At 46.8% G+C, this 15,403-nt stretch overlaps 2 protein-coding genes across 8 annotated transcripts in view; one reads left to right on the top strand and one right to left on the bottom strand.

Annotated features, from left to right (window-relative positions):
- DNAH1 (dynein axonemal heavy chain 1) overlaps positions 1–15,403 on the bottom strand; it is a 160,018-nt gene that overhangs the window by 16,109 nt on the left and 128,506 nt on the right. For 5 of the 7 annotated variants that reach the window (XM_065551361.1, XM_065551362.1, XM_065551365.1 and 2 more), the window contains 12 exons: positions 14,468–14,617; positions 13,960–14,120; positions 12,463–12,688; positions 12,166–12,361; positions 10,530–10,681; positions 8,595–8,791; positions 8,191–8,335; positions 5,185–5,343; positions 4,496–4,627; positions 1,659–1,829; positions 973–1,152; positions 50–226 (listed from right to left, as the gene is read on the bottom strand). In XM_065551361.1, the coding sequence (XP_065407433.1) occupies positions 50–226; positions 973–1,152; positions 1,659–1,829; positions 4,496–4,627; positions 5,185–5,343; positions 8,191–8,335; positions 8,595–8,791; positions 10,530–10,681; positions 12,166–12,361; positions 12,463–12,688; positions 13,960–14,120; positions 14,468–14,617 (2,046 nt within the window). Of the gene's footprint in view, positions 1–49; positions 227–972; positions 1,153–1,658; positions 1,830–4,495; positions 4,628–5,184; positions 5,344–8,190; positions 8,336–8,594; positions 8,792–10,529; positions 10,682–12,165; positions 12,362–12,462; positions 12,689–13,959; positions 14,121–14,467; positions 14,618–15,403 lie in introns of those variants that run through there. The other 2 variants (XM_065551363.1, XM_065551366.1) reach the window with 2 other exon arrangements.
- The window catches only part of LOC135972651 (HAUS augmin-like complex subunit 3), a 32,654-nt gene that overhangs the window by 1,908 nt on the left and 15,343 nt on the right, over positions 1–15,403 (top strand). The gene's annotated exons all lie outside the window — the stretch shown is intronic.

Here is a 15,403-nt window from a genome sequence, read left to right on the forward strand (position 1 = left end):
GTGCCTGTGAGGCTAGGAGAACATGTGGGTTTACGAGCTGAGTACTTACATTAAGATCATAGCTGGTGCTGATCTGTCTGTAGATCCCTGACTCGGAATAAGCAAAATCCTCAGTTAGAACTTCCGGCTTGTAGAAATCTTCTAATATATTCATGATGCATCGCCTGTCCCAATCATCTGTCACTCGGCCTCCATAATTGATCTCGCCAGCTGTATACTTCAGAACCTGCAAAGGAAAATGTTACCTTAGAAGCAACATCCTACCCCAAAAAACTCGTTGCAAATGTTAAGCTGGGACATGAACTTGAATCTCACAAGAAAGGAAGTGAAGGATGACTTGGTAAATCTTTGGGAAAGTCTATTTTGTTGCATGGTCTGTTATAAATTTCTAGTCCATAGCATGAGGGAAATTACTGCTGGGAACAAGCCTGCAATGGTAGGAATATAGACTACTACATGCAATATCTTTAAATTTGTATGGTTTTTGGAATTGTGGGTGGTAGGGCAATCATTTCAGGGGGCACTCCAGTCCTCTGGTCTCCATGGCGAACATAGGGGCCCACCAGAAGCCCAGGGATGGCAAAGAATGGAGCTGGCCCATGCAATGGGAGTTATGACATTCCATGCAGGTTCCGCAGGGCAAATAAGGGCTTGTATATTTTGCTGCTGCTGGATTTGTGTGAGACTGCAAACAATTCCATGCAACTTTCCACAACAGTCAGAGGGGCTGAAACTGAACACACAGGCAGATCGAGCTTCTGAAATCCTAGTTCTCTAACCAACGTCTCCTAGGTTGTCTCCAGACACCTTCAATGATGCCCCCCTTGTTATCACACACTATACTGCTTCCATGGAGTTTCCCAGCTGTGTAGAGTTCCCACACTCACAACAGAGTACATGCAGCCTCCTTATGCACCAGCAACCTCTCCAGCGCCCATTCAGAGGTAAGGCAGACCAGCTCTCCATTCCCACCTTGTACGGGATGTTTGCATATTCGTCCAAGAACATCTTTAGCTGGCTGATGCAGATGCGGAGGTCTCCATCCGTGAACTCGTATGGGATATTGAACCCCAGTGGCCCAAACTTCCGCCGCTCCAGGGCATTACCATGGAACAGGCAAAGTGACAGCAGCAATGCCTTAAACTCGGAGATCTACAGGACATGGGGACAATAAGAGGAGCAAGTGTTATTTGACCAGTGGTTGGCTCTCTCTTTTTGGATGAGATATGTATGCTCTTAGGCACATCAGCAGGTGGAAAGCTGGAAAGCTAAAGTGCCCAACCTGCTGATTTCAGAAGGCTGACAAGGAGCCCAGCCCAAAGGTATGGAATATTGGCTCTGGCTATGCCATTTGGGAAAGTCATGGGCCAACATTTTCAAACATGAGTGTCTAAAGTTATGATTCTAAATATGGATATGAGGGTGAATTGTAGACATCCCAGTCTGAAAAGGTAGGCCACAATATTTCCAAAAGGCCCCAGAGTTCCTGCTGTTTGAAATATGTGACAGAACCCATATTGCTGAGGTGCCATGCCAGGAGACGGACACTCAGCCCATAAGGCTGTACAAAACCAGTGTGCTCCTCAATGATCTAATGGCAGCAGGAAGAATGCCAAGTGGTCCAGGCAGAGAGCTGGGGGAAAGGACGTGGTTCTTACCTTGGAGCAGGAGTTCAGGAAGTCATCACTCAGGCTAATGTAGGACTTCAGCAGATTGGCCTTGACCCCTCGGGGGGGCTCAATGGTCATCTTGGAGCCATTCTGGAGGATGGACACTGGGAACTGGTTACTGGGTAAACTGGTGAGCCAAAGGCGAAAGTCACGGTGCACCTAGACAATTAAAGGGATTGTAAGTGCGCTGAGGTTAAGTTTAAGATACCTGTTTACTAAGGAAGTTTAGTGGAAGCCTTCTTAACTGGAGGTCCTCCTCCCTCACTACCAGGCAATGCTCTTCCCAACTCAGATGGAACAAACCTCTCCAGAGGGATCCATTTCTCCTGAGATTCCCTGTGCTCAGAACCACTGAAAACTCTTTCAGCAGAGATGCCCCGCTCAACTACCCAGCCGCATGAAAGGCTTTTCTGTTGACGAGCAGACCTATCCCAGTTAGATATCAAGATGTGTGGCACATTGTTATCGCCCAAAGTTCTAATACAATGCAATAAGCTGCCTTCCAGATTTTAAAATGGGTTTTTATTAATAAAGTAGGGTAATCCATCAGCTAGAAAAATTCTATTGCTGTCACATGGTGGGCATATCTCTGGTGGTCATCACCAGGGTGGAAGTAGCTGCTGGAAATGGTGCAGTTTTTCTGTATCACGTGTGAGCAGTTTGAGGGCAAAGAGCAGAAACACTCAGACACAGTCAGTCATCAAAGATAATATGGCAGTTTAGGAGATAGCTACATCTCTGCCTGTTGATGGCTTCACAAGTTAGGACTACTACTTTGAATTCATGACATGGACAGACCTGACCTAACTAGAGAGTTAATGAAGAACCAAGCAGTGGGTGAATGAAGTAGTCCCTGCTCAGTATCACTAGCAAGATTCGAAGGTAGGTAACTGCAGTCCAACCCAAATGCAGCTTTTTCAGTGAGCAGCCTATGGCTCACTGGTATCTGTACTAGACTGTGGTAAGAAGCAAGCATTTCTGGATAAGGTGGGTGCAAGCTGTTTGCTCAGAAGAACAAAACAAGTGAGAAACTGCCACCAATAATGGCCTCTGTCAGGCAGCTCCTGGAACATGCGATTTATCAGTCACACATACATTGGATTGGGGATAGATAGCACAGGACATCTTGTTCCTAAAATGACGGTGCCACCACCTGCTCCAGAAGTCATCCTCATCTTTGTGCAACGTGGCTTTGAGAGTACCCGTGCAACAAGGAGCTGCAAATGCCACAGGAAGACTTGGTGTGCTCCGATGTATGCTACAGTGAGTGATGAGAGTAGCAACAGAGTATTGAATGCATTGGATACAGATTCTGTGGGGGAGTAGAAATGTTTCAACTATCTGCCGATTACTGTGGCTACTTTTGTGAGTAAATATAACTCGAGGGGGTGTTGCATTAGACATTCAGTAGCTCATAGTTAGATGTAGGGTTATATAAGAATGTATGGTTATATTTTGTTATTCAGATGATATATTTATACAAGACATTCTACAGTCCTTCTACTAGGAGTCATTTCTGTTATATAAGTAGTTTACATGTATTGCTGCATTCAATAAGTAGATAATTACAGTTGTAACATGTGTGCTTTAAACTGGTCTCCGGTTGAGCAAAAATATGTCTTATATTAGGAGGTAGGTGTCTTCTTATCTGCATAGCTTCCTAAAAATCGCAGACAGAATTTTTTTTCTCAAATCAGTCCACTCTACAACAATGGCAAATATTTTGATGCATTACATGGTGGAAACAAGCTCATATTGTCATAACCAATGGCACAAAAGTACGGGAAAATGCATAAAATCACTGGAGCTAAATATTTCCCAAACTTTCCCAAACTGTACTATTTTGAGTACATAGTTGCATTATCAATTAAGCTTCCTGCTCATTTTGCTCAAAATTAAGCTATGTTTCTATGAGTTATGGTCCTTTCTGTGATTTTATGATTCTTTTCATATTGGATGCCTGATAACATTTAAACATTACGGGATATAGAAAAACTGCTTCCAGCACCTACAGCCCCCTTAGTGATGACCACAGGATATGTGCCTAACGTGGTAACAATTACATTTTTCTAGCTGCTGGGTTTCCCCTTAGTGCCCAAAATGGGTCCAGGCTTGTAGACTAAACAGATCCACTGGAGGCTTTTCCACTGGACATGGGCCTCCTGCTATTGTGCTCCTTGTAGTGTTGTAAGCTACTACCCACTCTCTAGCCAACCCAGGCAGCTCTTTGTCATTGGAGAGGCTCTCTGAAGAGAGAAGAAAGCTCTAGAGTGACAAGGACTGGCCATCATTCCTCCATCAGGTCAGTAACATCTGTAATTTCCTTAAGAGGGTTGGTGTAAGATAGAAGCTTCAAGGCTGGAAACGTCAGCCAGTGATTATGACAGTAAAGGGGTGATGGCTTCAAGCACAAGGCAAATGAGTGACCAGGACACCAGTGCAATGTTCCATCAATGGGATGGATACAGCGGGTGGAACTGGGAAGGTGATAACGGAGGGAAGGTACTTAACTGGACTGGCGGAGGAGGAGCAATTATAGTGCCATCGAAGTGATGTCCCTGAGTTGATATATGAAAAGGTAAGTGTTAAGAATTGTTAACATTGGGCTGGAGGAGGAGGTGTGCACAGGGCAGCAGTGCATCATGGGACTGGTGAGCACATCCTACCAAATAGGCAACTAACCCTGCCCACACTGAATGGGTGTGGGAAAAAAGATCACAGGATAAGATAGTCTCCTTCCTGGTCCAGAGGAAGCTGGGTAAAGCTGTGGAATAAAACACCAGGCTGAAATTCAAGGAGAATATCCATGTGTGTGTTTGTGTAACCTTGTCAGGATTGATGCTCTCTATGAGTCTCTCCAGCGAAGGCATCCAGCTTGGGGCTAAGTGGCAGTTCTGGAAGAAGACCCACTTCCCACGTTCCATAGCACTTCGCATCATAGCCTCGGCTCGGGGACCCTAAGGAAGAAAACCAAAATTCCCCAACTTTACCATACCTACTGTATGGTAGGTATGTTTTGTATTGTTTGTTAGAATGACTGCATATGACATCAATGCTCAAAGACATTCAAACCATTTAAGCTACTTTTCCACTCAAATGTTGGTCTGATGCCCGCATAAACCAAATGGCAAAATTCCAACCAAACCAGTGTCTCAGAAAAGCATCTTAACAATATAAGAGGGACACAGGCCACAGTTAAGTCTATGCCTGAAGTTAGTTTTGCTTTCCACGTGCTTTTATAATGAAGGTTTAAAAAAAAAAATCTGCTCCAAAAGAGAATCGGAGAGAGAAGCTACAAACGTCCAACTAGAGGCATTTCTAAGCCATTGAAGAAATGTGAGTGAATGTTGCTGCTGAATGAATCTCTCAAGCCACTAGGAACCTCTGCGACTGGCTGGGACCAAAGGGGGCGTTTTCAGAATGGTGAGCTAGGATTTGGTTTTCCTAGAGTAAACCCTTGTGTACTGAGATGACTATATTGCTCAGAATGAATGAAGTGGAACCAGTGAATTACCTGACCCTGGCCCAGGGAAATAGCTGACAGCTTCTTGGAGAACTTCGTTTCTTCAGCAAATTTGTAAAGATCAGCAGCTGGGTCTGTCCCAGGTGAGAGCACGAATATCAGAGGCGTAGTAGAGGTGGACTCTTTGAACACTGCAGTGAGATCTGAAGTCTGAAAGACAGGAAGGCTTCTCGCTCAGAGTAATATCTGATGACCTGCGCTGGTGAGGGCAAGCAAAGGGAGAAGGCATTCTCTCAGGTCCAACGGCCTTGCCTCTGCCCCTACGTTCACTGTCATGTCTGTCCTCAGGAATCACAGTTAGCCCGATGAGTGGAAATAAGCTGTTCTAGAGACAGGTCTTCGACCCAGATAATGCTTCAGGAGGCCGAGTGCAGAGGCCTTCACTTCCTCCTTTTTTAACTTATTTGCCACTGTATCCCTGGGAGCCTGATCCAAAGCTCAAGGAATCCAAAGGGAGTCTCTCCATTGATTGTGGTGGGTTTTGGATCAGAGCGTTGGTCCCCTTCCATTCCTTAATTATCCATTCTAACTCCTTCCTCCTTTCCCTGCATCAGTCACTCTCACTCACCCTGTGGGCAATGTCTTCCACCACCATATGCTCCAGGAGCCATTGATCTCCTCCTCCTGTTGCCTCCAGTGAATCACTGCTTGGTACCACCACTGAAGCCCCTTTGAAAATCCAGCCCCTTTTATATGGATTTAGGTGCCTAACTCTGGGCAGCCATATTTGAAGATTGTGGCCCGATGTGTAACTGGTTTAAAATGGTGCATTTGGCAGGCAGACAGCTACCCACACACTTCTGCCCAGACACGTCTCTTTTACCCTAATCAAATGGAAGCCATTGGCTGACAAATGGGAATTCCTGCATTCTCTTTACAGAATGCTCTCGAAAGGGTGGTTTGAACTGCTCGATGTTAAAACTAGCAAGCAGACGATATGTAATGACTGCTTCTTAGTCTGCTACCCCTGGCTCTGCCAGGGCTTTGACACTGGGGGCCCAATTTGTAAATATGGGGATACTTCTCATAAGATGTTAAAATCCCACCTTTGGTTGCTGACTGGCATCAGGTGCATAAACCAGCTACTAAGACCTGCTGTACATCGGAAAGGTGTCCTGGTATAACTAGGGCAGTTAGGGGTATGATTGTTTACAGATCTAGGCTATGTCTACACTTCTGGCAGCCGATAGCGTACAGGTACTACACGTGCGGCTGCACATTGCAGTGAAACCCTCCAGCAGAGGGGAGGCAGAGGAGAAAGGCTCCAGCAGTAGGACACTACACTGCTAACAATAGCAATGTAGATGGGGAAGGTGTTGCTTGGGTGCGTAGAAAGCTATATAGAGTACAGACCCTAATAGTTCAGGCGTGTAAGGCACTTACTCTCCTCGCCTAAGCTGGGCCTCACCGCCTAGACTGCTATCTATGTGTTAGCTGGGTACGCAGTGTCTCTACTCTATGCACAGCCATAATGGTAGACGTACCTTAAGTTAGATCAGCACGACCCATAGTATGGATGCAGCTATATTGGTATGAAGAAGCCTTGTAGCTGTATAGGTTATTTCCCTTCCTATATGAGAACAGCTATAGTATAAAGCAACTTCATAATGGTATAAATGCAACCACACTAGGGAGGTCATTATCCTGGTGTAGTTAAAGCACTACAGCTTTCTAGTGTAGACAAGACTGTACATGCCTAAATGCTGCTTTGCACTTCCAAGTGATCTATTACGGATGCTGCATTGGAAAACTCTGCTCTGCACAATGTTGATGATGACGATGCTGCTTTGCATTCCTATGGCATCTTTCACCCACCTCTCCCACATGGCTTTCAAAAGGCTGGCAAGTACCTACCTTTTCCAGATGGGGAAACTGAGGCACACATCGTTCCAGTGATGTGCTCAAGTTCTCAGAGCAAAGTGGAGAACGGAATCTAAGCCTTCTGCCTTCCTAACCTCCACTGTAACCTCCAGCCATGCCTCCTCTCTTCCTTTGATCCTACTGGGTCAAGGGTGGGCAAACTATGGCCTGCGGGTTGGATCCGGCCCGCGAGCCATTTTAAGCCAGCCCCCAGGGTGCAGGGTCGGGGCTGCACCACATGGCTCAGCCCCACTCCGGCCGGAGCGCTGGGTCGGGGGCTGCACCACGTGGCTCGACCCCACTCCAGCCGGGGCGCTGTGACAGGGGCTGCACCACGTGGCTTGGCCCCACTCCGGCCGGGGCGCTAGCTCAGGCCCGCACCACGCGGTTTGGCCAGGACGCTGGGTCTGGGGCCGCACCCCTGAGCCTCTCCCCATGCCCCACCCTCTGCTCCAGCCCTGATCCCCCTCCCACTCTCTAAACCCCTCAATCCCAGCCCGGAGCACCCTCCTACACCCCAAACCTCTCATCCCCAGCCCCACCTCAGAGCCCAAACCCCCTCCCGCATCCGAACCCCAATTTTGTGAGCATTCATGTCCCTCCATACAATTTCTATTCTCCGATGTGGCCCTCGGGCCAAAAGGTTTGCCCACCCCTGTACTGGGTAGTTTTCAGTGTATGGTTATTAGTTCCAGATTAAGAGTAATTCTGAGGTTAAAGGGCAGTGGGTGGATCCATCACCACCCAATACTCAGTGAGTACAGACAGTGTGGCTGGTGGATAGAGCACTGGACTGGGACTCAGGAGGCCTGGATTCTATGCGTGGCTCTGCCACTGGCCTGTTGGCCTTGGCCAAGTCACCTCACTGCTCAATGCCTCAGTTTACCCATCTGCAAAATGGAGATAATGATACTGACCTGCTTTACAAAGGGTTTTGAGATCTATTGATGAAAAGTGCTGTATAAGAGCTAGGCATTATTTAAACAAGGGATGTTGTAAAGTATCCATTTACAGCTAAATCAGCATCTGCCGCTAGCCTGGCTGGGGTGATCAAGGGCAGCGCGCAGTCGGTTTGCATCATTCCCATCCATTCTCAATGGAAATGCCTTCTGCCATGGCATTATCTTGGGCAGTTACCTGCGGTTCGATAAAGCGCTGGTCCAGATTCATGGCCACAAAATCCTGCATGGCATTGGTGACCTTATCCCCTCGCAGGCAGCGTAGAGGCAGCAGCTTCTGGAAGGAGTCCAGCGTGCTGTCCCACTTCCCAGGCAGGGGCTCTCTGCAAGAGAATCACATGCTGACTTTGGGTTACTCTCTGGGGATGGAACAGATGCCAAATACATCAGCCCAAGGAAAACAAGTCTCCTAAAACCAAGTGAATATGCACCAGGATTTTCTGAGGTCATGTGTGGTCAGTGCCTGGATTTTAGTGATTCTTTTTCCTGGCAATATGGCTGTATTATTGTGGGAGAAGGGTCTGTACTGCCTACCATGCAGAGACAGAATTCAGATCCACAGTTAAGGGGTGAAGGACTCACCTGTGCGGCTCAGTACTGTCAAAAATTGCACGGAACTCCTGGATATTGTCAATAAAATCATCCGCAAAGCTGGAGAAACTCTTCAGGTTGGTTAAGGCCAAGATGTCACCCCACGCTCTCTCATACAGCCACTCAGGAGCTGGGTTCTCTCTCATCGTTTTAATGGCACCTCCAGACAGGAGGTAACGCCATTCGTCCTGTGGACCACACAGCACACATTTACAGCCAGCCTGTTCGGCCTTGAAGATCTCAGCGTCATACTGTGGGACACAGTCACTACTGCGTGTGGCCTTGCTGGGGCATGAAGAACAGTATGAACCAAAGGAGGTGAACCAAAGTAGGCCTGCCCTTGGCAGAATAGCAACACACCACATATTAACTAACCAAGCAAGCACATTCCTGGCGTGAGAGGACATTTTGTTTGAATGAGCAGGTACAAGATACAGGATAGTAATGACACATGGAAAGTAATATGTAACTTGTTCATATCAATGTATAAAAGGAGAAGGCACAGGAGGGGCATCTTTGTATCAGTGTAGGGGACAGCATCCTGTTATGCTGACTGAGCCTTTACCTTGTGACAGGCATACATGTGTTAGTGTCCCTGTGACCTGCAGCACAGGGCGCAAGTACCGTGCTTTGCTGACAATAAACCTGGCTGATCGCCTTTGCCACCGAACCAAGCCTGGTATTCATAAAGAAAAATCACATCGAGGTCTGCTGAATCAGCAAGCTGCACTCTTTGCTGCTGCCGCCAAGTACCACAGGAGCCCCCAAAACCAGCAGCAATAGCAACATCCCACAGCACTAACACTATGTTAAAGAAACAAAGTCTAACAGTAACTTAATGCTGTGTTTCCCTGCCTTACTGTTCCAATCTAACAGATGCATGTGGTAAGTGACAGATCTGACTATACAGTCACAGGATCAGATCATTAGATTTCCTCAACAGTGCTCTGTCAATGCACCTCAATCCTCATCTCTCTAGGATTTGAGAAAGTCTACTACATTCCCTAGAGACCCTACAAAAGGATCGGCAAATGGGTGGTTAATTCCCTGCGACAGAGTCCTGTTTTATGAGCAGATGAGGTGGTTTGGGATCTGATTGCGGCACAAGGGGGTCCACTGTAACATTCACTCAGCAGCAATGCCTAAAGCAGAAAGCTAATTAACAAGGCAAGAAAAGGAAGGACACTGACATCTAACCTGGAAAGAAAGCCGCAAGTCCTATTTTGAGGAGTCCAGTGGCACCTTAAAGACTAACAGATTTATTTGGGCATAAGCTTTCACCCAAATAAATCTGTTAGTCTTTAAGACTCCTCGTTGTTTTTGTGGATACAGACTAACGTGGCTACCCATCTGATACTTAGTCTTATTTTGATTAGCCCATTTTCTGTAAAATCCCTTCTCTTTAGCCAGATTCATCTTGATCTTTCTGGAAGCAAAACTCTGTACGAAAGCCCAACCCTTGCATAACCCTGGTTATTTAAGCGTGGTAAGACACTCTACCATCTGCCAATCCTCTTGTGAAGCACTGAAAAGCTGTTTTAATGGGACAGATAGCAGATCATCCATGATGAGCCAGAATCGATCACCCTGAATTCCCTTCATTTTTGTCACAGCCAAATACTGGAGAAAGGTGTGTGTTGTAGACTAAATTACCTAGAAGAGACCCCTGGAGATTGAACTCCTGTTTTGATGTATGAACATTTGGAAGATTCAGAACATCAACCTAACAGATGACCAGGATGAGTAACTCTTCCCTTATGAATAGAAACTTGGACAGATAATCCAAATCATCAGACCCTGGTGGAGAACCATCTGTACAGACAAAATACGCTGGCTCCCAGTTTCAAGAGTAGGAGCAGTCTGGACTTTGGCTGTCCCAGGATATCCTCTCATTTAAACAGATGAGGGAGTTTGTTGTTTACTCACCATGTTGATTTTCCCTTCATTCATCATGATCCGGACACACAGCAGAAAGGCAAACATGAGCTTGTGCTTCTCAAAGAGACTGCGGCACACATTGCTGTAGAGACTGAAGGTGAGGTACTTGTTTATGTTCACTATCCGCTTCTTCAGGGTGTCTGAAAAGAACCAGGCACAGAACAGCAATGCTGAGAGTGGAGGAGAAAGGACCCACACTTGGTACTGACATGGCCCTTTGCCAGCTGGGCTCTGGGTATGTGCTCACATCCCTCTTAGCCCCTTCCTGCTGTCAATCTCAGCTTTCTTCAGATCTGGCTCAGGGAAGTTTGCTCCTTCACAAGGAGTGGGGTATCCAAACCTGAAGGCACTGACTCAGGCAAACACTGATAAGACCCTCCTGATGTGGCCCATTATAAATATACTTACGATATTACTGTTAATTGCAGGTGCATAGAATATTGCTGTGGTATGTTAATGAACTACGCCCCCTGTTTACATCTTGGCACATGCATCTGGCCAGGATATCTGTGCTCTTCCTGGGATGTCAGCAAAGTGGCAGTGGCTGAGGGAGATGAATTTACCCTTGCATCAGTTTCAAGGTTACTGTGTGCTGCCAGTATTTTAAATGCCCTGATCCATGAAATTCAGTATTTCTAATTAACAGCAGCAGTCTGACCAGAAATTAAACATCTTTGCATGGGACTGGCCTGGTGGCCCAGAGGCAGGGAAAAATGCTGTCAGAGAGTGGATCAGAGCTCCTCTGAGCTTTGTCTCGCTCCTCAGAAAGTCATGCTGATGATTTCATGTTGATGGATATTGGAATGAGAGAACTGGTAGATGTTAGGCTCTGAGAGGCACTCGAAGGGCTTAATAAAGTTTACTGCAAGGAAAAAGCAATCCCCAAATGAAGGAGCAGAGACACTCACTGGTAAGGACAAGCTCTTTATCCCTGTTTTGTACCAGGTAATAATTTGGGCCTTCAGAAGAGAACCATTGGAGGAGAAAGATGCTCCCAGCCAGAGAAAATTCTCTCATGCTGGCAATGCCAAGCTAGCTGATGTAGGATGCCTCCATGTCTCATCTTGAATTACAGCTGTGTGTGTCTCAAAAAAGAAGGAACATTCAAGCTTGCCGGCAATGAGACCACATTCAAGCAGCTCTGACAGTAAACAACTAGGGCCAGACTTAGATCTGGCATAAACAGGTTTAGTGGAGTTGCAGCAACTCCACTAAACCTGCCTATGCCAGATCTAAGGCTAGGTCTACACTACCCGCCTGAATCGGCGGGTAGAAATCGACCTCTCGGGGATCGATTTATCGCGTCCCGTTGGGACGCGACAATCGATCCCCGAATCGACGCTCTTACTCCACCAGCGGAGGTGGGAGTAAGCGCCATCGACAGAAAGCCGCAGAAGTCGATTTTGCCACCGTCCTCACAGCGGGGTAAATCGGCTGCGATACGTCGAATTCAGCTACGCTATTCACGTAGCTGAATTTGCGTATCTTAAATCGACTCCCCCCTGTAGTGTAGATGTACCCTCTGTCTCACACTTGCACTAGGGCTGAATTTGCCCCCAGGTGTTGAGCAAAGTAGTGCAATGATCACGTTTTCACAGCAAGCACCCTAACCCTTCAGAGGTACCTGCTCTCTCGGAGTTTGTGATTCCGGACAAGAAGATGTTAAGAAACCACTCGAGCGAATACTGATACATGGGGTCAACGTTGGACAGGTCAGAGACGCAGAAGTAAAGGATCTGAGTGCGGACAGCTACAGGCACGTACTCCAGACGAGTGATGTCGATGTCTTTTTCTGTCTGCTCGGCTATCTTCACTTTGGCCTGTGGGACCATTCAGAGGATCACAGCTGCACATTTCATGTTTCTGTAAAGGATTAAACTGACCAGGGTTGGGTGTCTGTGCCTGTGAATCAGTCACTTACCTGGATTTCCCCTGCTTTTAGCTTGGATGCCTCCAGCACTTTGATAAGCTCCAAGTCATCGACAGGATTTCCTTCGGAGGAGCTTAGCCGGTAGAGGATCTGATCCTCTATCTCCTTCAGCTCTTGTCGCATCTTGGCGTTGCTAATGATCAGCTGGTTCTTGGCCTCTTCTAAGTCCGGTCGCTCCTCAGCTACCACTTGTCCCAGCAACTGGTCTTCCAAGCCACTGTAACAAAACCCTTGGATGTTATCGCTGGGATGTCGGAGCATACCCCCAAGTTTCACCTTACTTAAAAACTACTTGCTTACACAATCAGACAAAAATACAAAAGTGTCACAGCACACTATTACTGAAAAATTGCTACGTTCTCCTTGTTACCATATAATTATAAAATAATTTCAGTGTATAGTATATAGAGCAGTACAAACAAGTCATTGTATGAAATTTTAGGTTTCAGAGTAACAGCCGTGTTAGTCTGTATCCGCAAAAAGAAGAACAGGAGTACTTGTGGCACCTTAGAGACTAACAAATTTATTAGAGCATAAGCTTTCGTGGACTACAGCCCACTTCTTCGGATGCATATAGAATGGCATATGCATAGAATGGAAATCCATCAACCTCATGAAAAAAGCCATTCTATATGCATCCGAAGAAGTGGGCTGTAGTCCACGAAAGCTTATGCTCTAATAAATTTGTTAGTCTCTAAGGTGCCACAAGTACTCCTGTTCTTCTTTTTATGAAATTTTAGTTTGTACTGACTTTGCTAGTGCTTTTTATGTAGCCTGTTGTAAAACTAGGCCAATATCTAGATGAGTTGATGTACCCCCTGGAAGACCTCTGCGTACACATGGTTGAGAACCACTGAACTAAATGTCCCATCTCCTCTGGAGCCACATGGTGCAACTATCTATGGTACGTACATGGCCCCCATCACTATAATCCCCGAGTACCTCACAAAACCCCAGTGTGGCAGAGAAAGGCTATTATCTTCATGAGCCACAGAGGAACTAAGGGCTTGTCTCCACTTTGCACAGCAATCGATCCACCAGGGGTCGATTTAGTGGGTCTAGTGAAGACCCGCTAAATCGATCACCAATCGCTCTCCCGTCGACTCCGGTATGCCACTGGAATGAGAAGCATAAGGTAAATCAACGGGAGAGTTTATCCCATCAACCCACCATGGTGTAGACACTGCAATAGGTTGACCTAAGGTACGTCAACTCCAGCTATGTTATTCACGTAGCTGAAGTTGCGTATCTTAGGTCAACTTAGCCCTGTAGTGTAGACCTGCCCCTAAGTCACTTGCCCAAGGTCAGGAAGTCTGTGGCAGGGCAGGAAATTGAACCCAGATCTCCAGAATTTCAGGCTCGCACCCTCAGCACAGGAGCATCCTTACTCACTCCATGTTGAGTTTGCTTTCAATAGCTCAGGAGCAGGAGAATGGCCAATATTTGCAACTGTTCAGTGGCTACTGATACAAAGGGGTGACCAGTTACCTGGGTGAGAGGGTGAAGTTAATCAGCGTGAGCTTGGTGGAAATCTCTGGCGTGTAGTGGGGATTGGGCAGATTGGTGGTGATGTACATCTTGAAGTCCTCATGGTATGGAATAACTGTATCGCCTAGCTTCAATACCGTGCTGCCTTGCTGTTTATAAGTCTGTAAAAAGAGGGACACGGACAACACAAGTCGGAATTTCTACATTTAAAAAACATAGATGTGTTGAGAGCCTGCCAAAGAGAGAGTTCCATTATTAATCTGGCTCCATTGCAGGCTGGCTAGATAAAGATTTTCAAAGCTATTTAGGAGATTTAGAGGCACAATTTCCATTAATTTGTACTGAGCATCTAAATTCTTTGCATCCAAAATCTCAACCTTACTAGACACATCTTCACTAAGGGAGGACAAAGCCGTTCTTTATGCCAGTGCTGGAGAGCCCACTCCACCCCAGCTCCAGGCCAGCCAGCCTTCCTGCTCATCTCGTCAGACAAACAGCAGGGAAGAACCTGTTTCAGCAAGACGGGCTCGAGAGCCGGATCCAGTTCCTCCCCTACGTTCTCCAGCAGGAACGGCTTCCCGAAGCGAATGGAGTTCTCCAAGCTGCGCAGAAAGTCCCGGTCGCTCAGCTTAGCCACCTCCAAACCATTCTCCTTCTCCTGAAGGACAAGATGGTGAGAGGGGAGTCTAGAGTGTAGGGATGGGCAAAGCAGGGGAGCCAAACTGCTTATGCACTTTAGGGCATGTCTACACTTACGGCAGAGTGATCAATCCACGGGGGGTTGATTTATCATGTCTAGTAAAGATGCGATAAATCGACCACTGAGTGCTCTCCCGTCGACTCTCCACAGCGCGAGAAGACGGGGGAGCGACAGCAGTCAACCTACTGCAGTGAAGACACCGCAGTAAGTAGCTCTAAGTACTTCGACTTCAGCTACGCTATTTTCATAGCTGAAGTTGAGTAACTTAGACCGACTTAGCTCACCCCCCATGTGTAGACCAGGCCTAAACAAATAACTGTGCTACTGCAACATTAAGATTGCAAATACAAAAAAAAAAAAAAAAGGAAGTACAAAGGCTTAATCTGTGTTACCTATCAGGACCTTGTAGCAAATGCCTACTAACTGCAATGTGGCCAAGGTAATATGGGTATGTTTTGCATTTCCTGACTTCCTACTTTCATAGCTGCAACTTTAGTGGAATCCCTTGCCCTTCAGTGCTTAAGGGCTCAAAGATCTGCCTCTGACTAGCCTGCAAGGCAGGAGCAGTCAGGTGGGACTACAGAAGCATCCAGGGAGTAGAGAAGCAGCAGCAGCAGTAAGGAAAGTTGCTAAATCCCCTCCCCCCCAACTCCACCACTTTAAAGCACCGGGGCTCTCTCTGGAAACACTCCGCATGTACAGCAGTCTGGAGGCAGACCATATAGAACAAACTGCGTCCCAGCA

This window comes from Chrysemys picta, chromosome 7, assembly GCF_011386835.1.
Source record: "Chrysemys picta bellii isolate R12L10 chromosome 7, ASM1138683v2, whole genome shotgun sequence".
NCBI lineage: Eukaryota > Metazoa > Chordata > Testudines > Emydidae > Chrysemys > Chrysemys picta.